General features: G+C 46.1%; 2 protein-coding genes and 2 pseudogenes across 2 annotated transcripts; 3 read left to right on the forward strand and 1 right to left on the reverse strand.

Annotated features, from left to right (window-relative positions):
* The first annotated feature begins 297 nt into the window (after positions 1 to 297).
* Positions 298 to 5,647, forward strand: LOC117017018 (histone H2B type 1-B-like; annotated as a pseudogene).
* Positions 5,648 to 6,930: 1,283 nt separating this feature from the next.
* LOC117016512 (histone H2B type 1-L-like) lies at positions 6,931 to 8,877 on the reverse strand (annotated as a pseudogene).
* A 298-nt stretch (positions 8,878 to 9,175) lies between these two features.
* Positions 9,176 to 9,568, forward strand: LOC117016508 (histone H2A type 3). Its single transcript, XM_033095835.1, has one exon. It carries the CDS (start codon positions 9,176 to 9,178, stop codon positions 9,566 to 9,568), a length of 393 nt encoding a protein of 130 aa, XP_032951726.1.
* A 13,087-nt stretch (positions 9,569 to 22,655) lies between these two features.
* On the forward strand, positions 22,656 to 23,084 carry H3-4 (H3.4 histone, cluster member). Its single transcript, XM_033095839.1, has one exon. It carries the CDS (start codon positions 22,674 to 22,676, stop codon positions 23,082 to 23,084), a length of 411 nt encoding a protein of 136 aa, XP_032951730.1. The 5' UTR covers positions 22,656 to 22,673.
* Positions 23,085 to 25,839: the final 2,755 nt, after the last annotated feature.

The following is a 25,839-nucleotide window of genomic DNA, read 5'->3' on the forward strand; positions in this document are numbered from 1 at the left end:
GTTCACTTAAAGTTTGACCTTTGTCAAGGAAGCTACAGGCCTAAAATGACTAACAGCCATGACCGCTTTTGGGAATTTTTATGTTCAGACCATACTATGTGGTTACTTTCCGTCTCTGAGTTTGTACAGCCCATGTGGGGACAGAGCCAGGAGTGTAGTATCCAGGCCCTCAGCCTCACGTGGAAAGGTGCTGGCTCGGGTAGTAAATAGCCATCAATTGTGATCGGACGGCCATCAGCTGTAACTAGTTGGCCGTCAGCTATAACCAGTGAGCCACTGGCCACTAATATAACTGCCATGGCCATGCTAGTAGATGATGGTGGCTGGCAAGTGCGGATTGCAGCTAGCAAGTGAGGTTGGTTGGCAGAGAAGTGGACGGCAGGTTGCGGATCGTGTGGCTCCTGCTTCCTGTGTCTCCAACCCAGCCGCCAGTGAGAAGCTAGTGGTATGACTTCCCTATCTATGGCTCCGTGGGTGTTCCTTTTTGGCCTCACCATATCCTGCATTTTTGTGCGGGGAGCGGGAGCTGAGACCCTGCATGACACACTGGCACCATAAGGACTCTCGCCGGACACAAGACTCTCTCTCATCCTTCTTTTGTAAGACTGTTCGCCTTGTCTAACCCTGTTGCTTGCAAAATGTGTGACCCTCTTGTGTAAAACTGCTCTACCTTGACTATTGGAGACTACCCTCTGGCCGGAGCCTTGGTTGATGCCCGTGGGAATCCGAGTCCATAGGACTAGATCCATGGCTTTATTCTAATAAAGTTTGACATTGTGGGAAGACACAAATGTGTGGGAGACTCCTACTTTGATAGCCACGTCCTGCTCACAATATATAGAAAGATAACTTCTTACCCAAACCCTTTCTAGAAATGCTCGCCTCCTATCCCGCTTCAAGGAAACCAAAAAACCTCACAGGAACCAGTGGGAGCACACCACTTCTCCAAGGGCAGCAGGACCTGGGCAGGCGTGGGACCATGGGTGCATGACAGCTGGGACCCCTCGTCCTGCACTAGGCCCAGACCAAGGGGCATCCAGGCCCAGCTCATGGGCCTGCACCAGGGCAGCCCTCAGAAGCACCCTATGCTTGCTTCAGTGCTCTGTGTGGCCCTCTTGCAGTTCTTAATAGTCTTTGGAAAAAGTGCCCACATTCTTATTTTGCTCCAGGCCCTGCAAATCATATCGCTGTCATGTGACATTCCCCAACTACCTCCTCCCCAAACCTCAAGCTCAGATGTCTGGGATGAATACCTTTGCTATGAAGGAGTTCAGAACATGCCACTCCAAAATCTGCTGCATTGTAATATTGATTATTTTGAGCTGAAGGCACCTGAAAAACCACAAACGTTGGGAAAAACTTTCTCTGAAACCTCTTTATCCACCTAAGACAGATCCTCCAACATGAACTCAACTGCCAGCAATCCCCTCCTGGAGTTTCATCAACTTGACTCTCATCCTAGGACAGGAGACTAAAGTTGATGTCACACCCTAATAAACTTTGTCACAAACTGTCATACCTCCTGTCTAGTTTCCTAAGGGCCCAGTCATCTTTCCTAAAATCATTTGCTCTCTCCTAAGAAGCCTAAATCCCCCTTCCCCTTTCCCTATAAAGACTTATGCAAGCTCTCAAATCTCATTGTTTTGGGGGGTATTCACATTTCCCCCCATGATACCCTAGGCACATCATATTAAAACTAAATAAATATGTATACCTTTTGTCCTATTAATCTGCCTTTTGTCAGTTGATTTCATGGACCCCACCATCAAACCCAGGAGGGTGGAGGGAAAGGCTTTCTTCCCCAACATTGCAAACTTATTAACCATTTCAATGTCTAACTACCAACAAGCCTCTATTGAGACAGAAAGACCTACTAAGGACAGTGAGTTTAAGAATAGGAGGCAGCTTGAGGCCAGAGCATCTGTGCCAATTAGATCTACAGGTGAAAGGAAAGAGGTTTTGCTTTAAGTGAACCTCCTGTGTGAGACCAAGCTTCAAAGGTGTTGGGGATGTGTGTGACATTAACTATTTTACACACTGATTATTAAGTCTCTGGTATAAAAATAAATGATGGTCACAAAAATGGTTTGAATAAACAATCCAGAAGCAAACTTTGCTCTACTTTTTTTTTTTTTAATTTTTATTGGGGAACGGTGTTTTTTCCAGGACCCATTAGCTCCACGTCAAGTCGTCATTTTTTTCAATCTAGTTGTGGGGGGTGCAGCTCGGCTCCAAGTCAAGGCATTGTTTTCAATCTAATTGTGGAGGGCGCAGCTCACTGGCCCGTGTGGGAATCAAACCAGCAAGGCAAGCTTGTTGTTAAGAATTCGTGCTCTAACCAACTGAGCCATCTGGCCACCCTCTACTTTTTTAGGTTGCCTTGTGTTCTAAGAATTTTTTTTTTTTTTTAATACTGACTCTGCGGCTGTGGAATTGAGTGCAATTTCATCTGTAGTACTTTCATGTTTCTACTTTGGTAGAAATTTTAAGATTTCTGACTGTTTTTTCCCCCAGAAACTTAAACACAGTGCAATCCATTTTAATTTTGTTAATATTTTTTTTCTACACATCAAATCATAAGTATTATTCCCCTTCAAAACAAAATTCAATATCCAAAAAGTGAAAAAATCTAGGCGGTGGTTAGCGCAGAGGTTGGCACCAGCCAGCCTGACTTTCCAGGGCCAGCACCCTACCGCACCAGCTGTCTCGGTTGGGTCATGTTTTCTTCAGCCCTTTGCTACCCATGTGTAAGATGGAGTTAATAATAGTGCATACTTGGAAGGGCTGCTATGAGCACTAAATTGAAGTAGGTATTTATTAAAAGGTTACCTAGCTCATAATAAGCTGTAAGAAATGTTTATTAAATTAATTCCATATTTTTAAAGTAAAACGGTTAATGCCGAGGATGTCCAATGCAGCTTAGGGGACCTACAATCTCTAGTTGCCTGATGGACCTCAGAGGACAGTCTTGCATGTAGATGCCCTTACTGTGTTGGTACCTTGAAAGCAAAGTGCTAACAGCTGTTGTCTGTTGGGGTCACCCTTAAGTCCCCTGGCCCATTTGGTAATGCCATGATAGTTAAAGTAGGCAGGTAAATGACTTCTCAAATTTTATGTGCATATGAATCTGTATAAATGCACATTCTGACCCAATACATTTGGAGTGGGGTCCATGATTCTGCATTTCTAACAAGCTCTCCAGGCGACGATAAAATAAGTGAAAAATGTGAATTCATTACACCTTATTTTTCCAACCTTGGAGTTAACATAATAAGGAGACTTAACCTTGTGTATTTAGGAATTAATTTAATAAGAGAGGCAACTGGGGGACTGGTGACTTCTGTTAACAAGACAACAAGCTATAGTCACATAGCAGCCTAGCCAACTGTCCCCCCCCCCCCCCCGTGTCTTTCCGTAAGGAAAGAAGAGTCTGTAAGACTGTGCCTTTCTGGGACTCTGTTCCATCCTTGTGTTTACACCTTATGTCTCTCTGTCTGGTCCCCAAAAGATGGTTTGCAGCCAAAGACGGGTAAGATATCTCACAGGAGATACACCCTAAGCCAGGCGGAACCGAGTGGGGACCCCTAATGAGCTGCCTTAGAGAAATATGGAAAGGGGCCTTGCCTCCCCTTCCCCCTGCCTGGGAAAGTCTGTTGCCGGCTCTGGCTTTTCCCTGGCACCTGTTTGTGAGAGAAGTCATGAAGACAATAAAGATCAGTTCTCTCCACTTATCTCAACGGAGCTGTTACAATATAAGAGACTTGACCCTGAGAGGGTACATACCTAAATTAAGACATCATGGGACCTTGTGCTTCGGCTGTTTATAGACAAAGGTTGATTGGAATAAACATTTTTCTGCTATGATGTATGAGTCTCACAGACCGTGTAAGAAACAATGTTACTTTCTTGTATTTGTATAACTATCAATAAAAACCTTCAGTCAGCCTTATTCTGGGCTCCAGTCCACTGAGACTGAGAGACCCCTGTCCTTCGGAGAGATTTAACTGCATTAAGTCTCTGTTTGTTTCTTTCTTAAAAACTTAACCCAAACCGCCCCTTCTCGCACCCTCACTGCCCTTGTTGTGCTGGACGTGACAACAGGCCCCAAATGGAGCCACTTCTGCTAAGTCTCACGTCACCAAACTGAGACAACTTGATTTCGGTTTGAGCTCTCTCAGGAATGGAATCTTAGACCAGCCCATCAGGAATCTCCTGTCCAGCACTAGTGATGTATCTGCAGGAGAAACTCCTTCCATCCCCTGAAGGAAAGCAACGTTGCAATACCCACCCTCTTTGCCTAGTGTGACTTTGACTTCCTGTTTCTGCTCCCTCTGCCTAGAAAAGGCTTTCATTTTGTACAGCTCCTCAGAGCTCCTTTCTATCTGCTGGACTGGAGGCTGCCCAATTCAAATTGATTTTTGTCCAAATAAAATCTTAAAGATTGTAATATGCCTCCATTTATCTTTTACCAGTTCCATAAGCTTGTGTTCTGAGGGAGAGAACATTAATAGTATTTAATCCGTGGAGGTACTAGGAAGCTGGATGAGATCTCACATATCAAGCACTTAGCACATGGCTGTCACTTCAAAGGGGTTTGTTTAGTGGACATTAACAACAAGGACTAGTGTTTCCTTGGAAACCCATTCCAGTCCTCCCTCCAGTTAAGTCAACCCTGTTGCTACAATTCCAATGTAAGCACCTTAATATATCCTCAGCACTATCTTCTGTTTCCTAAAACATAGTGTGCATTTATGCTCGAATTCTGAAAGGAATTTATCTCTTTGGACTTTGCCTGGTTGGGGGGAATGATGGAAAAGAAATGGTTAAGGCAGTTGGGAGCAGCCATTCTCATTCCGTCTGCTGAATACGCATCAACTTCCCCCTCCCGGCCTCAGAAAGAAATACCTCCGCCACCGTATTTGCCTCCTATACAAGGAAGATGTAGACGCAGGTTAAAACGAGTTACTTTTTCTTTTTTTTTTTTTTTGCTGCGGCCAGACATGGTGAATAAACAAATACTCCCTTGGGTTACAACAAAAGGTTTGAACGTGATTCTATACGTTGGGCATACGTACCTTTGGATTGGTTGCACTATCGTCCAATAGAAAAGAAGGGACGGCATCTGCTATTTACATAAATTCCTCGAAGCTCAGGCTGTGCTCAGCCAGCGGCCCGATCCGAGTTTAAAATTTTGGAGCCTTCGTTTGAATATGGAGATAATAAATAGCGCTGCCCTTGGCTATTATCCCTGGTCACACCGACCCGCAATTTGTGATTCTGCCTGTTTTTCGCTTGACACCCAAGAAGGGCTGCAAGAAGACTATCGCTAAGCCACAGAAGGAAGATTGCAACAAGCGGAAGCGCAGCCGCAAGGAGACCTATTCCATTTAAGTGTACAAGGAGCTGAAGCAGGTGCACCCGACAGAGGCATCTCATCGAAGGCCATGGGCATCATGAACTCATTATTCAACAATATCGTTGAGCGCGTCGCCAGCGAGGCTCCCCGCCTGGCGCATTACAACAAGCGCTGGACCATCACATCCGCGAGGTGCAGGTGGCCGTGGGCCTGCTGCTGCCGGGGGAACTGGCCAAGCACCCCTCGTTGGAAGACACCAAGGCTGTCACCAAGTACACCAGCTTCAAATGAGGCGCTGCAACATCCTCGAACACAGAGGCTCTTTCAGAACCACCTCTGTGCTCAAAAAGGAGCGTGCCCCCCTCTAGTCTTGTGATGTGCTATTTGGTCAGGGTTGTGGGGGAGCTGCAGTGTGCCATGGGGGCGCAAATCCTGAAGTAAACCAAATCAAATATCCCACAGTATTAGCGATTCCTAAACCATGAAAAATACCCGCCCCCACCTGCAGGAACCCATTCTCCAAGGGGGAAAAGCCTCCTGCGGTTTGAATTCGCGACTTTGAGGGATGAACAATGGGCGTCTGACTCCTTGGAGGCTTACGTCTCTGGTGTCCGCCACACATTTGTCAACATTTAACCTAGTACAGTAAATTTATGTCTTGCGTTTAGTTTCTTAAAGGAACGTTTTTCCTCCCTCTAAAATCTTTGGTTTACTCCGTAATGATTAGCAAATTTGACTTGAAACTTCTAGCTCAGATGGGAGAGGGGTGTCTCTTAAATGCATCTCAGATTGCATTTGTGAAATCCCTCAGTACCTTCCAGATCTTTAGTAAGCATTTACCGGTTATTTAAGACCCAGAAAATGTTGCCCGTTGTATTGAGTCCTAATTCACTTATCCGCTATACGTTCTCTAATATTTCATAAACCACTTCGTTTAACCTTCAACACTTGTCTTTCTCTGTTGTAACAATATTATAAACATGTGTTATGTATACAATTTCTCTCCGCTTATTTGATTATAAAATTTCAATAGCAGGGACTCTGTCACCTGCCTCTTCCTTGAGATTACCGTCAGAAAAAAGGGCCAAATCGGACCCCTTCTGTGTGCGGGCTGCCTGCGCGGCCTCCACTGCACTGTTCCGCAAGTAGAGGCGGCCTTTTTTTACTTCAAGCTAATTCCGTGTCAGGGGAGTCAAGAGGACAGAAAAATTTATTTTACATTATTCACGGCAAAATGTATTTTTATAGAACTCTATTTGGAAGTTAATACCATGTTAATTTTGCTTCCTGGTCTTAGTTTTGGTACTAAGCAGTATTAAGTATTACCTATTAGGACAATCTAACACTCTCTGTTGGAGACAAAGCATCATTTTATTAAACCTAGGTTTTAAGCTCATTAGGGTAGAGAATCACGTGGATCTGAGGCCAAGTTCATGTGAGTGAAATATCATGTGGGGATATCATGTGGGGAAATTGGGGGCCAATTTCATGTGGGGATACTGACTCCCAATTTATTTGGCTGGAGGCGCCTTAGGGCTGGACCCCGTCTGCAGCCGATTTCATGGTGGAAAACTGGACCTTGTAGTTTTGAATAGGAATCAGATCTTTAATCAAAGAATTAAAGATGTTGACCCTTGGTGACCCATCACTGTTTAATTTTTGGATTATATAACTATGAAAGCAAAGAACTGAGTAAAAGACTGACAAAATTTCCATTCTGTATTTTTGTAAATACTGTTTCAGAGCATATACCTATAAAATAAGACAAAGGAAAAGAAATGCTGCTGTCTACTGCTATCATTGTAATCATAACAAGATTATATGTTCCCAGGGGTGCATCAAATGAAACAGGGAAAGAGGGACCACCATCCATCTCATTAAGCGGCAGATTTCACTAAAATTTTGTTTCATAATTAGTTACCAAAACCTGTTTTAAACAATTGTGTGTACTGTCCAGATGATTTTTTAAACACTGAGTTTTGGTCAATTACAAGCATTTTTAAATTTCAATTTACATAATTTTTGTAAGGAAAGGTGGTAAATAAGACACTGGTAAACAAAAAATACGTCTTACATTAGGATGAAATTCTGACGTAGAAGTGCAATGCAAATGAGTTCAAGAAGGAAAAAAAAGCTACATTACCTCACTGCTAACGAATAAATTGATGGTGTTATTTTATAAATTATGGCACTAAATTGATATTCCAACACTTTTTAAAGGCTGATGTGTTTAAAACGTCGTATGGTGGGATTCCTACCCTTGCAAGTATTTCAGCTAACCATAAAAATATTTTAGATGCCTAAGATTTTAAAAATTCTTTTGGAGTGGTCCCACAGGAAAAGGCTTCGAATTGAGGGGCAGAGGCTTCCAGTCGCAATATAGCGGAGGACGCTCGGTGACTCTTCCTTCCCAGCCCCGCCTGCCACCCGCTTTTGTAGAGCGTTCAATGGGGGGGAATTCAGCATCACTAACGCTTCACAGAAAATGTGGCTGAACGGGAGAAGAGCTAATTTGCTCATGGAAAGGGAATTCTTTCCTTCAAAACCTATCAGCTCCCCTCCGCCCCCACTCTGAAGAGTTAAAGCTACCTGCATCAGGGGTCAGGTTATTACACCCTTTCGGTTTCAAACATCCGGCAATTTCAAGATCCAGCCACGCAAACAACCTCCCGGAAATGTTCATAAAGATGTCTGGTCCATGCAGGGGGTGTAGCGCCAGATGCCACCGCCAGAGCTCCGCTACAACACACCGGGGTCTCACTAAGGGCGTCTTGTAGAGCACCTCCGCCCCTCACCCACACAGGCCGGGCCCAGAATTGCACTCTTCAGCCACCGAAGTACGTTCCGGCTCGAGGTTCCTCTTCTGCCTGGCGATGAATAGGCCTGGGCGGCGGTCAGCATGGACATGGGGCGTTACACCACCTCGCTACGGTTTGCATCCCAGTCCTCTGCATTCACATTTTCATTTTCTGCACCCGTGCGCAAGCGCGCGCACACGACTGAAGCCTGACCTCTCCCAGTAATCAGAGAACCGCTGGAGCGCAGAGACAGAAAGGGTTTGCTGTGACATTTCACCGTGTTCAAAACCCTTCCTTGACCATGTGGATGGCTCTGAAAAGAGCCTTTATGTTACTGGGCATAGCGGCGCCTCATTTGGAGCTGGTGTACTTGGTGACAGCCTTGGTGCCCTTCCGACCCAGCGTGCTTGGCCAACTCCCCGAGCAGCAGCAGGCGCACGGCCATCTGCACCTCGCGGGACGTGATGGTGGAGCGCTTGTTGTAATGCGCCAGGCGGGAAGCCTCGCTGGGGATGTGCTCAAAGATGTCGTTGACCAGCGAGTTCATGATGCCCATTGCCTTCGATGAGATGCCTGTGTCCGGGTCACCTGCTTCAGCACCTTGTACACATAGATGGAATAACTCTCCTTGCGACTGCGCTTCCGCTTCTTGCGGTCCTTTTTCTGAGCCTTTCTTCGGCACAGGCGCAAATTTGGAAGAATCAGGCAGAATAGCAGGTTTCTTCAAACAGAACGTCTCGGGATTAGGAAAACTAGTCTATTTATCCGTCCTATATTCAAATAAGGATTGGAGGCCCTAGTTTCTGATAGGGACAAATGCCACACAACGTCATCACTTCGACAGGCGCATGCAAATTAGGGGATGGCGACTCCTTTTTCTGATTGGCTACCGTCGCCATCCAATCGGAGGACGCCATCTCACCTACCTCCCGAGCATATATAAGAGGTCGCTGTGAATAGCAGTTTGGTTGTTTCGGGTTTGCTCTTTTTGTTTTCGGTCTTGCTAGTTCTGTGTTCAGAGATGTCTGGCCGCGGCAAGCAGGGTGGTAAAGCGCGCGCCAAAGCGAAGTCTCGTTCTTCGCGGGCCGGGCTTCAGTTTCCTGTGGGCCGCGTTCACCGGTTGCTCCGCAAGGGTAATTACTCCGAGCGCGTGGGTGCTGGCGCACCGGTATATTTGGCAGCGGTACTGGAGTATCTGACAGCTGAGATTCTGGAGCTGGCGGGCAACGCAGCCCGCGACAATAAAAAGACGCGCATCATCCCGCGCCACTTGCAGCTGGCTATCCGCAACGATGAAGAGCTCAACAAGCTGCTAGGCCGCGTGACCATCGCTCAGGGTGGCGTTCTTCCTAACATCCAGGCGGTGCTGCTGCCTAAGAAAACCGAGAGCCACCACAAGGCCAAGGGCAAGTGAGGCCGCAGAGGCGGGCCGAGAACGGCCGTGAGCCCCGGGACTTCGTGACACCAAAGGCTCTTTTCAGAGCCACCCAATTTCCAGAAAAGGGCTGTACCGTGCGCTCTTTTGTTCGTAGCGGGGGCTGGCGGGGGCCGCCAGAGGAGCCGGGCCCGAACGTGGTCGGGGAGCCACGGCGGGCTCGGTGCTCTAGGCTGCAGGAAGTGGTTGACCTTTGGTCTGGAATCTTGCCCCAAATCCTGGGGTTTCAATTCCGTTAGGTCTGAAGGTACCCATACTACTATTTTTGGCTCCACAAAGTGTCAGTCGGTCATAGACACCAACTACATTGTTTTTACCTCAGGGTAGACTCATCTAAACTGGTTCCCAGTCCAAATATATGCAAGCTTGTGAGCTGAGGTGGGTAGCTTTTAGAGACAGAAAGTACATCGGAATAGTCTCGATAAAGGATTGTTTTACTACAGGCGTTTTCAGTACTTAGAAACAAATTTCTAAAGGAGGTGGAAACTTTTTAAGGGAACTGAATCGTAAGTGAAATAAAGGAATTTAAATTGTTCAAATTGGGTAGGTCAAGCAAAGATCTTAAATTAGCTAAAATCAGGATAATTGGTATATTGAGTGTGAAGGAAAACTAGGTTTTGTGAATTTAGTAAATGTAAAGTGAGTGTGTTAGGACCATACTGTGTAATATCTGGCTATTTCAGAAGATCATGAGCTCCATCTTCTGTAGTAAAGCAGGGTTAGAGTCCCAGAGACGGTCCTGCAGTGAGCTCAGAAATGGGAATGTTAATAGCACCTACCTCATGGGGGTGGAGGGATTGAATGAGTTAATCCATAGTAATCCCTTCAATGCCTGGCACAAAGTAAGAGTTTGGTAAGAGTTATTCCTGTCACCATTACCCTTACTGTTGTCAATTTATTATTATAACGATATAGGCAGTAAGACAATTCAGAAATATTACAATATTAATCTTCCTAAAATGAGGTCTACTCAAACTGGGGCTCCCTAGGTAGCCATATATCTGCTGGTCTTTAGGAAATACCCCAGGGCTACAAAACTATTCACCCACTAAAGATTGAGAGCAAGGGCTCTTCATGTGGATGGAAACAACCGGCTCCCCTCAGTGTAGGAAGATAGCGGCCCCATTTCAGGAAACAAACTGCAAGGACTGTCCTACAGACTCTAGTGCCTTCTGGAGGTGCTGCCAGCTTTCCAGTGACAGCTTTCAGTTCATGCATTGATACTCAAATAGGTCATTGTATGTCTTTAAACCCTTTGGTGGTATTGAAGGCTTTTCAGGGGCTTGGATTTAGGTATTCCAAGTGTCACTACAGATATTCCTTCAATTTTTGTTTAATTCCTCAAGTGTGGTGTCTGGGGGGAGGCTGTGAGGTGGGAGGTGCTCTTGGGTAGCACTTCATTTGTCACCTCTAAGGCTGAGCTGTCCCATATGCAGCCACAAGCCACAGGGGCTATTTAGTTTTTCAGTCACCCGAGCTATACGTGGCCAGAGGCGACCACAATGGACAGCACTATCTTCACAGAAAGTTCCTACTGGACAGCTCTGGTCTAAAAATCTGACCATATGTCAGGTTATCAGGTTAAGAAACATGAAATGTCCAGAGCTGCCTGCCTCTGCAAGAGAAGTGCCCCAAGGGCTCCAAAAGAGCATTTATTATTCATAACATCCCAAAGGTAGAAACAGCCCAAATATCCCTAACAGATGGGTGGATAAATAAAATGTGGTCCATCCAAGCTCTGGAATATTATCCAGCCATAAAAAGGAGCGAAGGTGATTCATGCTACAAAATGAAGCTCGAAAACTGTTCAGTGAAAGACACCAGCTGCAAAGGCCACGCAGTGTATGATCCCATTTGTACTAAGTATAAGTAAATATATTCATACCAGAATAAGTAAATCCATAGATGGAAGTAGATTAGTGGTTGCCAGGAGCTGGAGGTGGAGGGAGGTAATGAAATATTTCAGAACTAGAGGTGATGGTTACACAGCACTGTGAATGCCACTGAATTGTTCACTGTAGATGGTTACTTACAGGTTATGTGAATTTCACCTTAATTTAAAAAGAAATCTGAAACTAATAGATGGTTATGCACCGAAAAGAGGAGGAGACTGGGTGTCTCCATCACTATCCAGTAGGTGAAAGGTGGGAGGACAGGCTGGCCTGCCTGCCTGCCCAGCACCCCTTGGAGACCACCTGGGAAGAGGGGCATGGAGTCCCTCTGGGTGGCCTTTTCCAGGCCCACTGGGGCACATCACAGGCTCCAATCACTGGGTTATTTCAGCCACTTCCCACATCCCTATGGGGTGATCACCTTATTGAAAGACGAGAGAGAGGTGGAAGGTGCCAGAGGAAGAATGCAGTCCAGCCAGCCTCAGAAAATTTCACATCCACTACAGGTAACTACACCCGTTTCCAGAAGTCTTGGCTCAACCCGGCCACATCCCATAGCCCATCTAGCCGCTCTCTGGAGTAGGGGTCTGTCTCCAGCTCTGCCCCATGTCTAGTCTCTCCTCCTTGATGCATCAGTTACCCTGCTGCATGACCCCAACCCTGATCATCAGAACTTACCTGTGCACTGCTCACCAAGCCTCACGAAGGCTTTTCTCTGATGCCCGCCCATCAAAAGCTCTAAAACTGTACACACAGCCCCACCTCTGCCCACTTCCCTCCCTCCCTCCTGGTCCTTCAGTCCCAATACCTCCTATGCAGTTCTCTGGGGACACCAGGTCCTGCTGCTGCTTCTCCTTCACCCGCAGCCCTCCTGTCAGCACTGCCCTTGGGCCCCCAGGTCGCCTCCATTGTCTGCACCCATCACTTCATCCCCAACCCCGTGCAGACCTCCTTGGGTCATGTTACTACAGTTCTGTCCTGTGGATGACACATCAGCCTGCTGGTGGGTTAGCAGTTGGAGTGAGGTCCCAGGAAAGCTGGTGGTCGGTGAGCATACTGAAGGCTGGCTCCTAGGCATTTGGGGCCAGTGGGATTGGGAAGGTCAGTGGAGGGTCCACTGGAGGTCAGTGGTGGGTCCGCTGGAGGTCAGTTGGGTGTCAATGGCAGGGCAGCAGTTGATCAGTCACAGGTCAGTGGGGGTCCCTGGGAAGGTGCTGGTTGAAGTGGCCTCCCTCCCACGGGCTTTGGTTCTTCTCAGCTTCTCTCCATGGCTAAGTTGGGCTTCCTCACACAATTCTCAGAGGACAAAGAGTACCCTGGATGCCTCAGGCCTCCCCTACATGCTGTCACTCATGACCTGTGCCGGAAGGGTTCACTAGGACCCGGCCTGCGGACAAGCAGCTGCCTCTGCCTGCCAGGCGTCCAAGGGCCACGCTGCTGTCCCCACAGGTCCTGGGGCTCAAGTAGAGGCATCCTCTTTCCCCTCACCCATCCGAGCCAGGGCCGCAGTAAGGCCCATACACCATCCACACAGCCATCTGCACGGGGAGCCGGGCTCCAGATCCTGCTTGGACATACCCACTGGTGAGGTGGCAGCATCAGAGGCACAGCCCTCGTCATCACCTCCCATCTTCCCCAATTGAGTAACTGGTCCTGTGACCCACCTGTAACTCAAGTAAGTAAATAGACAAATAAAAGTTGACTTGATCTGTCCCTCTCCATCCTTGCCCACAGGGAGACCAACAGCCAGTCAGGGGTTGTTGGATGCAGGCCCTTCTCTCTATGTCAACTGTTACCACCCCAGTAATGGATTCCACCTACCATGGGAGGGGGGGTGCACCCCAAAAAAGATATGCCCATCTCCTAATGCTTGGAACGTGTGATATTGACCTTATTTGGGAACAAGTCTTTGCAGGTATAATTCAGTTAAGGACCTTGAAATGAAATCATCCTGGATGGAGGTGGCCCCTGAATTCAATGACAGGTGTCCTTATAAGATACAGAAGAGAAGACGCAAAGACACAGGAGAAGCCATGTGAAAGGAGACAGAGATAGGGGTGATGTGGCCACAAGCCCGGTATTCCTGGGGCACCAGGACTGGAAAAGGCAGGAAGGACCCTCTGCTGGAGCCTGCAAGGGAGCGTGGGAGTGTGGCCTGCCCACATCCTGATCTCCTGGCTCCAGACCTGAAGAGCACCACACTCCTGTGGCTGCAGGTCCCCCAGCTTGTGGGAACTGTTCCAGCAGCCAGGAAACTTACATACCATCATCTCCTACCTGGAGTATTAATCTCCACTACATACATCAATATAAATATGATGCTCAAAAACTCAGTTCCCCTGCTTGAGAAGAAAATCTACAGAAAATCAATCAATGGAATCAGCCATATCAACAGACAGGAGAAAAAAAACACAAAAATACAAAACAAAAAAGTATATCTTACTTGATGCAGAAAAAACATTTGACAAAATTCAACAGCCATTCATGATTAAAAACAACAACGACTCTCAGCAAAGTAGGAATAGAGAACTCCCTCAGCCTGATAAAGAGCATCTACAAAATCTTCCAGTAACCACACACTGAATGGTGAAAGACGGAATACTTTCCCTCTGAGATTGAGAACAAGGCAAAAATGTCCACCTTACCTCTCATTCCATATAGTGCTGCAAGTTCTAGCTGGTATAATAATAATAATAATAATAATAATAATAATAACAACAACAACAAATGAGAGAAAGTGAGTGGGGAGGATGAGGCATACAGATGGAACTATAAAAAGTAAAACTGTCTCTACTTGCAGATGACATGATTGTCTACAAAGAAAATCTGGAGCAATCCACAAAATAACTCCTAGGATTAAGAAATGAATTCAGAAGGCTTCATGATACAAGATCAATGCAAAAATCAAGTGCATTCCTATACATAAACAATGAACATGTGAAAACCAAAATTAAAAACACAATACCATGTAAAATCACCCTAAAGAAAACGAAACACTCATATAAAAATCTAGCAAAACACATATAGAGCCTGTCAGCTGAAAATTACAAAATGATGAAAGAAATCAAAGATGACCTAAATAAATGGAGAAACACATCATGTTCATGGATTGGAAGGCTCAATTCTCCCCACGTTGGTTTGCAGGTCTAACACAATTCCTATGACAATCCCAGCAAGGCTTCTTGTAGTCAGAGACAAGCTTATTCTAAAATTCATATGGAAAGTCGCAGGCCCTGGAACAGCTACACAGTCTTATTAAACAAGAAGAAAGTGGAAGAATCACTCTATTCGACGTTAACGCTGCTCTATACCTACAGAAATCAAGACAGCATGGTATCCAGAGCTCACACACAGAGTGATGAACAGAAGAAAACAGAGAACCCACAAACAGAACCACACAGATATGCACAACTGATCTTTGACAGACGTGCAAAAGCAACTCAGTGGAGGAAGGAGCCTTTTTAACAAATGGAGCTGAAACAACTGGATGTCCACAGGGGAAGAAACCTCGACCTAAACCTCACACCTCAAGCAGAAATTAACTCAAAATGGATCAGCAATTTAACTGGCAAATGTAAAATTATGAAACTTGTAGAAAAAAATGTATAGAAGAAAATCTACAGAATCTAGGGCTAGGCAAAGGTGGCTTGGACTTGACAACAAAAACATGATCCATAAAAGGAAACCAATAATTGGGCCTCATCAAAATTAAAACTTTTGCGTCGAGAGGAAAATGAGCAAACAAGCCAGAGTGGAAGAAAACATTTGCAAACCATCGATCTGAAAAAGCACTAGAATCTCCAACATTTAAAGACCTCTCAAAATGCCACAGTGAAAAGCACATTCGGTTCTTGTTCGAATTCCTAAACAGGCCGAGCCTTTCATTGCCTGTCCCATACCCGCTCTGCCACCACTCTCCAGACCTCTGCCTGACTGCCACCTCCTGGAACGGGCACTTATTCTATTGTTTTAGAATATTCACTTCGGCTAGAGAAGACAAGAAAAAAAGGTGTGTGTAGCTGGTAAGGAATGGATGACTTTCCTAGAAGGTGTTAATATAAAGTATACAATAGGCACTAAGCATTCAGGACCCTGAGACATTCAGATTAAAGCCCCAACAATATTTATGTGCACAGCAGGAGCGCCCTTCCCTTACCTCTGACCACGCCCACTTCCACGGGGCGGCTTCTTCTACCCTCTGCTGGCCTCTGTGCTCCAAACTCAGGCGTTCCACCATCCCCAGAGCAGACACAGCAGGCTCTCCACCCCCCACCCCGAGGACCTCGGAGTGTCCGCTCGAATCTCAGTCCCCATCGTCCCCGGAAAGACGTCCCAACCTCTCTTTCTACTCAGCGTGTAAATCTCCACTTTCACCTTTACAGACCTTCGCTTCCCCCACTAGATGCTAGCTCCAGGAAGGCATTTTTCTTCCGTTTCCACCCCTCCCCCAGGTGCTCAGAGCTGTACAGGCACACAGTGGGTGCTCTGAATATTGGTGAAATTTAATCACGCGCGGCGGGGTGGGGGTGGAGCAAATCCTCTGCCTTTAGCCAATGGAGACAGAGAAGGCAGGAAACAGCTCCAAAGGCCACATGGCCAAACAGCACCGAGGGCGTGCTCCACCCCACTGCAGAGCGCCTCTAGCCCCCCACCCCCACCGCTCTGTTACTAAGTAACTGCCCTACCGGATCCTTTCCACAATGGTTAGGGAGCCGACTGTGGCTTTGGATGGGAAGAAGTTACCAAGAAAAGCAAATTAGGAACCCAAGGATGAGGGCCACCCTCCCTCGGGCTCCGGGATGCGATAGCAGTTGCAAAGAGACTTTGAAGGCCTGGCCTCTTCAGAGGCTATCCCGGCTGGGAAGGGCCTGGCTGCTTTTACTAAAACGTAAAAAGAGACGTGAGTTTGATGTCATTTGGAGCCCTGGTCGCCATTCCAGCTCACTCCCTGTGGATTTGGCACATACGTTGGGGATCCATGGGTGTGACGGGAACGCATCGGGCGGGGTGGCGCACAGGCAGGTGACCACAGAGCCCCTTCAGGCAGGCCTGGCGCCTTTGGTGGCGCCATCACGGCGGAGCTCAGTTTTGGAGTTCTGAGCCGTAGGACGCCCCGGGTGCTGGGAGAGCAGTGCGTAAACCGGAGGATCCGCCGATTCCTAGCGGCAGCGGGACTCGGGTGCGCCGCGGTGGGGGATGCCAGGCAGCAGAGTTGAGGGGACACGGGTGCAGGAGTGCAGAGTGCAGGGAAGGAAAGATAAAGAATGCGGAAATAATAGGATACAGAGACAACAGGAGTGCAGAAGTGTAGCGGGCGCGTTTACCGCGGTGCGGGTGTGCGGGGGCGCAGGAGGCGGTCTATGCGTTAATGGTGCGCCTGCTGCGAAGCAGATGAGTCGAATCTTGGGCTGCGTGGCTGCCTCGTGCTGGGCGCTGGGCTCGCTGCAGAAGACACCAAAGACTTTGCCACGGTATTTACACTCGGGCGCGTTTCCATGTTGGTCAGTTCAAAAGCTCTCGGCCTGACCGCATTGGTTTCGCATCCTCCCTCTTGGACTGCGGCGCTAACCGCCATCCTGTGCCCCGCGGACCGCCTCCTCTCCTTGGGCTCTCCAGATTTTGCACACTGAAGTCTCTGATATCTCGAGGGCCGCGCATTCCCTACATGTTAGGTCTATGGCCAATTCTTCCTGAAAGGGGAGCCTTTTCTCCCTTGTCTGGGGATGTATTACCTGACGTCTTTGTTCGTGTGCGCGCAGGGCTGGAACATCCCAATCCTTCCAGAGTTTGCAGGGCTGCAAACTCTGCTTGCTCTCCCCTCACTCTTCCCAGGCGCGTTTTCTCCTTCTCCCTCTGCCTGGCATGCATCGGTTCTAGGTGCCCGGCTGTCTCATCTTTTTGTTGGTGTTTTCCTGCACGTAGGATTACACACGTCCACATCTAAACCTTACAGATATGTGCTTAAGAAATACCATATACCAGATCTGACAATTAAGTTTGCAAACTCATCCTAGAAAAAGTGCTACATACCTCATTGCTGAATGTACTATGGGTCACCTTCGAAGTACTCCCCTTGGGAAGCTGTGCACCTAGTCCACCCTTCAAAGCCAATTTTTGAACTCTTTCTGGAATGGCCATCAGGGCTGTTGTCACATTACCCTTGATGTTCTGAATGTCATCAAAATGTCTTCCTTTGAATATTTCCTTTATCTTCAGGTAAAGAAAGAAGTCATTGGGGGCCAGATCAGGTGAGTAGGAAGGGTGTTCCAATACAGTTGTTTGTTTACTGGCTAAAAACCTCCTCACAGACAGTGCCGCGTGAGCTGGTGCACTGTTGTGATGCAAGATACATGAATCATTGGAGAAAAGTTCAGGTCGTGTAACTTTTTCACGCAGTCTTTTCAGCACTTCCAAATAATTCATCGGTGAGCTCCTTCGGGACCATTTTTGTACACACCTTTCTCATGCCAAAATTTTAAGTTAAGATTTTCCTAACTGTTTCTCTATTGATGTTTACTTGGTCTGTTATGCTTCTCACAGTCAACTGATGATTTTGATGTACAATTCAACAAATTTTTGCAATGTTTTCATCAGTTCTGCTCTTTTCTGGCCGTCCTGACCTCTCTTCATCAGTGACATTCTCTCCCCTCAGAAAAATGTTTAATCCATTTGTACACCGCTGTTTTATTCATGGTGTCACATGGTGTCATGTGGTGTCTCTGGTCCCGCTCCCCACATAAGAACACAGGACATGGTGAGGCCAAAAAGAAACACCCACAGAGCCATAGATAGGGGAGTCATACCACTATATTCCCGCCGGCGGCTGGGTTGGAGACACAGGGAGCAAACATCCACCAGTACCCCAATCAGGGGTCTTCCTGCACCCCAGTCTTGCTGGTGGTTGGGTGAGACTCACACACAGGAAGTAGAATCCACATTATCCGCAATCCACCATCCCCTTTTCTGCCTGCCAACCAACCAACAAACCAAACTGCAGTCACAGCAGTTATATCAATGGCTAATTGGCTAACAGGTTACAGCTGATGGCCAACCAGTCACAGCTGATGGCCATCTACTAACTGAGCCAGCACCTTTCCACGTGAGGCTGAGAGCCTGAACACTGCTCTCTGGGACTCTGTCCCCACGCATGGCATTGTCCCCATAAACTTGGACTAACATGTCCCTAATTTCACTTCTACTCTTGCCAATTTAACAGGAAATTTAACGTTTGTTCGTTGTTCTAATTCAAGCTCAGACATTGTCTCGATGGCACACAAAAACACGCAGCAACAATAATGAACGCCACTTAGCAAGATACCGCCACACGTCGACACGAACACAGCTGTGAGACACTGATATACTAAGGTTATGAAACCTTACCGAGCTGTTTGTACAGTGCTGCCAATGAATGTACATAGTGCACGGTGGCAAGTTCGCGAACTTAATTGTCCAACCTCATAGTCTGCTTTAAAGGTGGCTGTGACTTCCCCGAAAATAAGACCCAGTATTTTATTAATTTTTGCTCCAAAAGACACATTAGGGCTTATGTTCAGGGAGTGTCATCCTGAAAAATCATGCTAGGGCTTATTTTCTGGGAAACACGGTAGTTTGGGCTAATAGAAAGACTCTTGGAATTTAACTTAAAAATAAGCAGCCCCCTTGCAGCTAGTGAACTTGGAAGAGATCTAGGCACTTTTGACACAAAATCACCAGGCCTTGCTCCATCCTTGTAAACATCAGCTACACCTTATGCTAAACCTTCCTGGGGGCAAAATTGCACTTCCAGAGGAGACAGCAAGTCCTTGAAAAGGCAGATGGTGCAGCCACTCTTATTTATATGGCTTACATTCAAATGAGGACCTGGTTGATTGCAACATCTGATTGGATTAAATAGAACATTTAAATGAGCAGCAGCTATTCAGCTCTCTAATTGGATAAAACAGCTGTGTATATCAGCCAATCAGAACACAGATATCTCCAGAAGCCCTCAACTAGCTCCCACCAGAAACTCCTGCCACTAAATGAAGGTGTGTTACTCCCAGGTATGTGGTGACTTTTTAACATGGGGAAATATATCAATATAACTGATATTACTGGAATTTTAAAATATATAGTGGATAGTTATCTTTCTTTAATATAGTAAGCTTTTAGTAAAATATAATATATTCATGATTCTTTAAACTGATAAAAACAGGTAGCTCTCACACAACCCCCAGCATGATATATGATGGTGATACACATCATTCTCTCAGTGACAAGGAAGTCCAGTAATACTTTTATTCTGGAACATTAGAGAATGTAATAACAAAGGTTTTTTTGTTTGTTTGTTCACTTGTTTTAAGGTAAATGTTATACATTTCAAATTATTTAAGAGTATTTAATACCTGGTGTGGATCCTGAGAAAGAAGATACCTACTAAGGGCTCCTGGAGGCTAACTGGGCTCAAATTTTTAAAAAGCAGCAGCCTTTTCTACACAGAGGCCTGTCCAGCAAACCAATCTTCAGGGAGAAGCCTACACTGAATTGCCTGTGAGCACTGTCTTCCTGTCCTGTTCACCACCCTTTATAAAAGAGTTCCTGGAATAGTATTTCAACCAATAGGACTTAGGCTTTCCCCATCCAATCATAGCTGTGCGTCTTATCAACCAATCAGAGTGGCTCCATTCTAACCAATCAGGACAGTGCTTTTTGGACCAATCAAACTATGAGGATTTGGATTCCTTATTTGCATGAGGACAGACCAATCAGGGACCAGGGGCAGGGACTTCTGTCTGTATAAATCAGTTTTCCTCTGCTTCCAATACCTTTTCTCCTTATAAGAAAGACCACTTTTCTGCAGTTGCATCTGAAGTATTGAAGATGAAATGTCCAGATTGTCTCATTGGCAGACCAGAGCTAAGCTGAACAGAATTGAGCAGAGCTGTCTAGCCTGAGAGGAGCCTCACCCCCAGAACCTCCTCACAACCATGCTAATCATAACTGAGCTATAACACTATTGAATTGTTTGCACTGATAAAAGTCTCTGCTGTGCCCCAAATTGGGGATTTCTGTCTGTGCTGAATTGGCACCAAGGCCACCAGTTGACACTGGAAATGTTAGAGCAGTGTTACCACAGTTGTTCTGGGCCAGTACTTTCAAGGTCACTTGGAAACTTGTGAGGAATGCAAAATCTTGGGTTCACCCCACAGACCCACTGAATCATGGACTGGATGAGGCCTAGCCATGTGCTTTTCAACGATCTCCAGGTGTTCCAATGGACATTGATGTTTAGAGTCAGTGCCTTACAGAAATGACCAAAACAAATGAAAAAGTGCACTCAAATTCAGCCAAACACAACATCTTTCCTGTCTATAAATGAATCAGTAGAAAATTTAATGAGAAAATGCCACTGTAGTAAATAACAATCAAGGATAATACCCCCAAAAAGGAAAAATTATTTTGATGAAAACTATAAAGTTTATTGACAGGTTGATGGAGAGTGTTTAAATGGACCAGCTTTTAAAATATTGTGGGGAAAATGCATTTTCCCCTAAATTGATCTGTAAGTTCAACATAGTACCATTAGGATGTTCTTTGTTGGAAAAACAGAAAGTGTGAAGATCCTCTAGAAGGAAATAGAGAAGTGGCAGGAAAAATTTTTTTAAGTATAATTATTTTCAATATACAAGATCATGTCATCTACAAATAGTTTTATTTCTTACTTTCCAGTCTGGATGTTCTTTTATATTTGAGGTCCTAGGGACTGTCACCAAACTGTTTATAATCTAGGTTAATGATGGCTTTCTCATTTTTTCTTACAAGTATCTCTCTTAAAAGAAAAATTTTTAATTGCCCTGTGATGTAGCTTATCTCTTACAGAAAAACTAATAAAACGTTCACATGTGCTCATAACTAATTACTGTTAAGTATTTTAAATGAGTTAAAGATTTTTGAAGGCCTGAAGAATTGAAAATATGCCTGGCACCCAGGCAAATTACTGTGAAACTATTAAGAAATATAAAATTCTACTAGTAAACAAATTTCCACAAAATAATGAAAGAAAGCCTATGTTTTCTTATGAAGAAAATGTAATGCTGCTATTAAAACAAATGAATATGATCCACCAAAAAAAAGTACAGACCAGCATCACATATAAATAGGGAAATAGAAATCCCACCTTAAATGTTAGAAAAATGATTCAAGTACATTAGAAGAATGATGATGACAAATCGGAATTTCTTGAAAGGCTAATTGTTCGGTATTGGGGAAAATATGAGCCACCTTATTTAGGTCTAAAGAGAAAAGGCATTTTTAAATCTTTTATCATTTTTAAAAATTAATAATTTTTATAAATTAGGATCAGTTAGAGCCCAGCACCAAGTTGCTGGGAAATGACTGTAGTGTGATTACATTAGAGGTGGAACAGATTGGAAAAGCCCACTATCACCATCCTTATTCACCATTACCCTGGAATATTCATTGTCACCCACTATTTTGTCAAGAGCAAAGCTTCCAAGGTTCCCAAAGTGCAGAGTGCAGTCGCCCAAAGAGAAAACAGTGCCAATTCAATTCAGCAAGGAACAGAAAATGTGATGAGGAAATCCCATTCAGTGTGGCAAACAAAACACCAAGAATCTTGATGGAAATGTGTGCACGATGGAATGAGGAAATGTATAAAAATCTGTAAGTGGTTAAAAATGGTTTGAGGGAGCTGGTCCTGCCTCCCGAGCCAGATTCGAGGGTGTAAAAAAGGTGCCCTGATAGTCATTTGTCAACTTAAGCCAATAGACTTATCTTTAAATTTTGTGATTGAAAGGATCACCAAAGAGAGTTGAAGAAGGGAGCGCTGGGGGGGAACAAGGGAGCTGTACAAAATGAAATGACACCCACGACTATGCCCAGGCGACGGGACCCCAGCCCGAAACCCATATCGGAACTAGCATACCGCAACCAGCGGGGATTTTGGCAGGACCGCGAAGCCTCAGACTTCCGCAGGACTGAGCAACAACGCCCCAGCGACACGAAAATAAGGAGCAGGCGGCTGAGCAGAGCGCTCTACGGACCAATCAGAGTACATCCTGCCATCGCGCCACCCGGCGGCCGGCCAATGGGGAGACGGCAGCCTCTATAAAAGCAGGCGTGCCCAGCACCTGGCGCAGTCGAGGAGCAGCATTGGAGGTGATAGTTGAAGCTCTGTTGGTGAAACTGAGGATATGGCTCGTACCAAGCAGACCGCGCGCAAATCTACCGGCGGCAAGGCCCCACGCAAACAACTGGCCACTAAGGTGGCTCGGAAGAGCGCCCCGGCCACTGGCGGAGTCAAGAAGCCGCACCGCTACCGGCCCGGTACTGTGGCTCTGCGCGAGATCCGTCGCTACCAGAAGTCCACCGAACTGTTGATCCGCAAGCTTCCCTTCCAGCGTCTGGTACGTGAGATTGCGCAGGACTTCAAGACCGACCTACGTTTCCAGAGTTCGGCTGTGATGGCGCTGCAGGAAGCGTGTGAGTCCTATTTGGTGGGGCTCTTCGAAGATACCAACTTATGCGCCATCCACGCCAAGCGCGTCACTATCATGCCCAAGGACATGCAGCTGGCGCGCCGCATCCGCGGAGAGCGCGCCTGAACCCATTGCACGAGCAATGTCCCGGCCAGAATCGCCGCTCTTAACCCAAAGGCTCTTTTCAGAGCCACCACCTGCTCAGAAAAGGTGCTGTGGCAATTCGGGTCCTCCCAACTAGCTCTGTCTTCTCCGCCTCCACGTAGCCCACAAGTTTACGTGGTTGTGTGGTTTCCTTGTTAACTATGAAGACTATTAAAAAACCTCAACCCTAACTACAAAGAGGGTGCTTTTCCATGGAAGTTAGCTGAGCAGTGCTTGGCTCATGTGCCCGCACGTGCAAACAATACTCCCAAACCCCCAAATTAAGGCTGTGGGTGGCCCACGGATGAGAGGCATGAGACTAAACCATAAACCCAGGCGTGGGGCAGAGTTAGGGTAACCTGAGTGGCTGAGGATAAAGGAGGTTTTTTTTTTTTCCTTGTGCTGGTTGAAGTGTTTATTAGGGCTTTATTAATGTGCTGGAAGCTGAGTACTGCTGGGTGTGCTGATAGCGGTGATAAAGTCCATCTGTCTGGGTCTACACTTTCAAGGTGCTTACAACTGTTTGAATGAGCCAGGTATATAGGAACAGTTACAGTGAAACGTGACAGGCTGCTCAGGGTTATCAGCTTGCAGTGCTGTATTTTTTCTTGATCCCAATTTGATATCTAGTAGATTCAAAGGCTTCATCAATGAAAGTAATTCATACAGAACTGTTCTGAAGGTTAAGAATAGTATCTCAAATTTTAGGATGTATGTAAGTCAATGGGTGACAAATCTTTGAAGGGCCATACAAAAAGCCTAGACTGTTCAGGGACAGCCATGTTCTGATGCAAAAGTCAACTAACCATCAATGCTAGACTCCTTTTAAATACATTTGAGTGTGGACATTGTCCCTGTGCTATTTCATGAAGCCCTTATCTGAGCAGTTTTGCCCAATGTCAGCTAAACCTACCTGACCTGTGTATCTTGCTGTATGGCCTGGGGGAGGAAGGAATTTGGTGGGCAACTGGCTGTTTTGAGGGAACTGGATGCAGATTATATGTTCTTGGCAGCATAGCCCTGGCTGGACAATCACAATAAAACTTTATCTTTCCATAGGACACAAAGCCACGGGTGGAACCATGTCATTCTATTTGTATCCACAGCAGGGGCTGACACTGCATGTTCCACCCAACTTTGCTAACTTCCTGTTTAGTGGGTGGGCCAGTGCACGAATAGAGGGGGAGATAAAGATAGGAAACTGGGTGACGGGGCAGTTGGTGTCTGAGAACTGATTGGTGCGCTTGTTAAAGACTTGAGGTGAGGAGCAAAGGAAAGAGAAGCAAAGAAGTGGGGACACAGGAAGAAAGTAACTGAAGTCCCTCAAGATCACATAAATGGATAGTCCAGGAAGCCTCTGACATGTTTGAACATACACAGATGTGTCCGTGTTGGTCCTCACATGAATCCAATAAGCAAAGCCACTGAGACCCAAAGCTGGAGCAGGAGACCTAGGTAGGACAGACAGCTACTGAAGTCGTGTCAGTTAGCATCCTTGGGGAAGAGGGGGCACAGTCTCACTCTCCAGAGAACATTCCAACCCCTTCCCAACATGGCAGCGCACAAGAGAAGATGACTTGGGAAAAGGAGAGAGCACCATCACTGGAAATGCTGGGAGCTGTCTCACGTGTGGTCTGACTGGGATTGCTCAGTAAAGATCTAAACACAGCAAGTGAATGCTGTCATCTGAAATACAACATAATTGCATAAATGTTTCTTTAATTAAGAGCTTCCAGGTGTCTGTAACAAGAACCAATTTTATATCACCCAGAAGATTTGAATGTATTGACAAAACTATTACAATTAAGACATGAGCTTCTGTCTCTGTGTCTGCCAGTCCTAATCCCATGGGAAAATGAAATGAAAACATCTACATAATATTGGCCTTGTAACCACATCAGTGAGCCACATGTCCACCACAGAGAGAGTTTATCAGGAGAATGAACCAGCCCGTTAGCAAATCAAGAGTCAAAGTTCTCAAAATAAATGACAGAAAGGAGACCAGGGCATGACCACTGGAGTTGCTCAAACAAACCGAAGTACACATTTGATGGGAAAACACAAATATGTGGTAGAATTGGAAAGCAAAGCTAGGGGATGAAAAGTCAAAATAGTAGTTAATGGCGGGGAGTGGAGGAGGCTCTGAATATGTGCCCTAATTCATTGGTGGGGTGAGGGAACAGGAGGGATACTCAGTGCCTGAAACATTGTCAATATAACACCAGTCCCCATCCACCCCCCAAAAAAAATGCTTCACTGAAAGAGAGGATGGAACCTGGAGAATCTAGTGATTTGTGCAGGGAATAACAAGGTTCCTGTATTGGGAGCCCCACTGACAGGTCATCATGAGGGAGAGGTCACAGCACATGGGTATGTGGAGGGTATGGGACTTAAGTAGCTGAGACTGCACACAGACAGGGCAAAGCAGGGAACAGGTGTGCCTCCACTTCTAAAACTCCAGTGGACAGGTAGGAGGAGTCACAGGACCCTCCTCTGGGGGCCTGTCTCACCTTTTCTAATGGGATGACTCTTGATTATCTGCCAGCCACACCACACGCAATCCCAAGCCACATGCTCCCCACTGGGCGTTTGCAGGAGATGCTCACCTCTGACCTCAGTCTGGCTCAGCTACACACCTGCCATGAGTTGGCATAAGAACATCTGTACCTAGCTCAGAGGGTTGTCACAGAAAATCACATGAGACAGTCCACTAAGGGGATGCTCAGTATGTCCACTA

Source organism: Rhinolophus ferrumequinum, chromosome 24 (genome assembly GCF_004115265.2).
Source record: "Rhinolophus ferrumequinum isolate MPI-CBG mRhiFer1 chromosome 24, mRhiFer1_v1.p, whole genome shotgun sequence".
Taxonomy (NCBI): Eukaryota; Metazoa; Chordata; class Mammalia; order Chiroptera; family Rhinolophidae; genus Rhinolophus; species Rhinolophus ferrumequinum.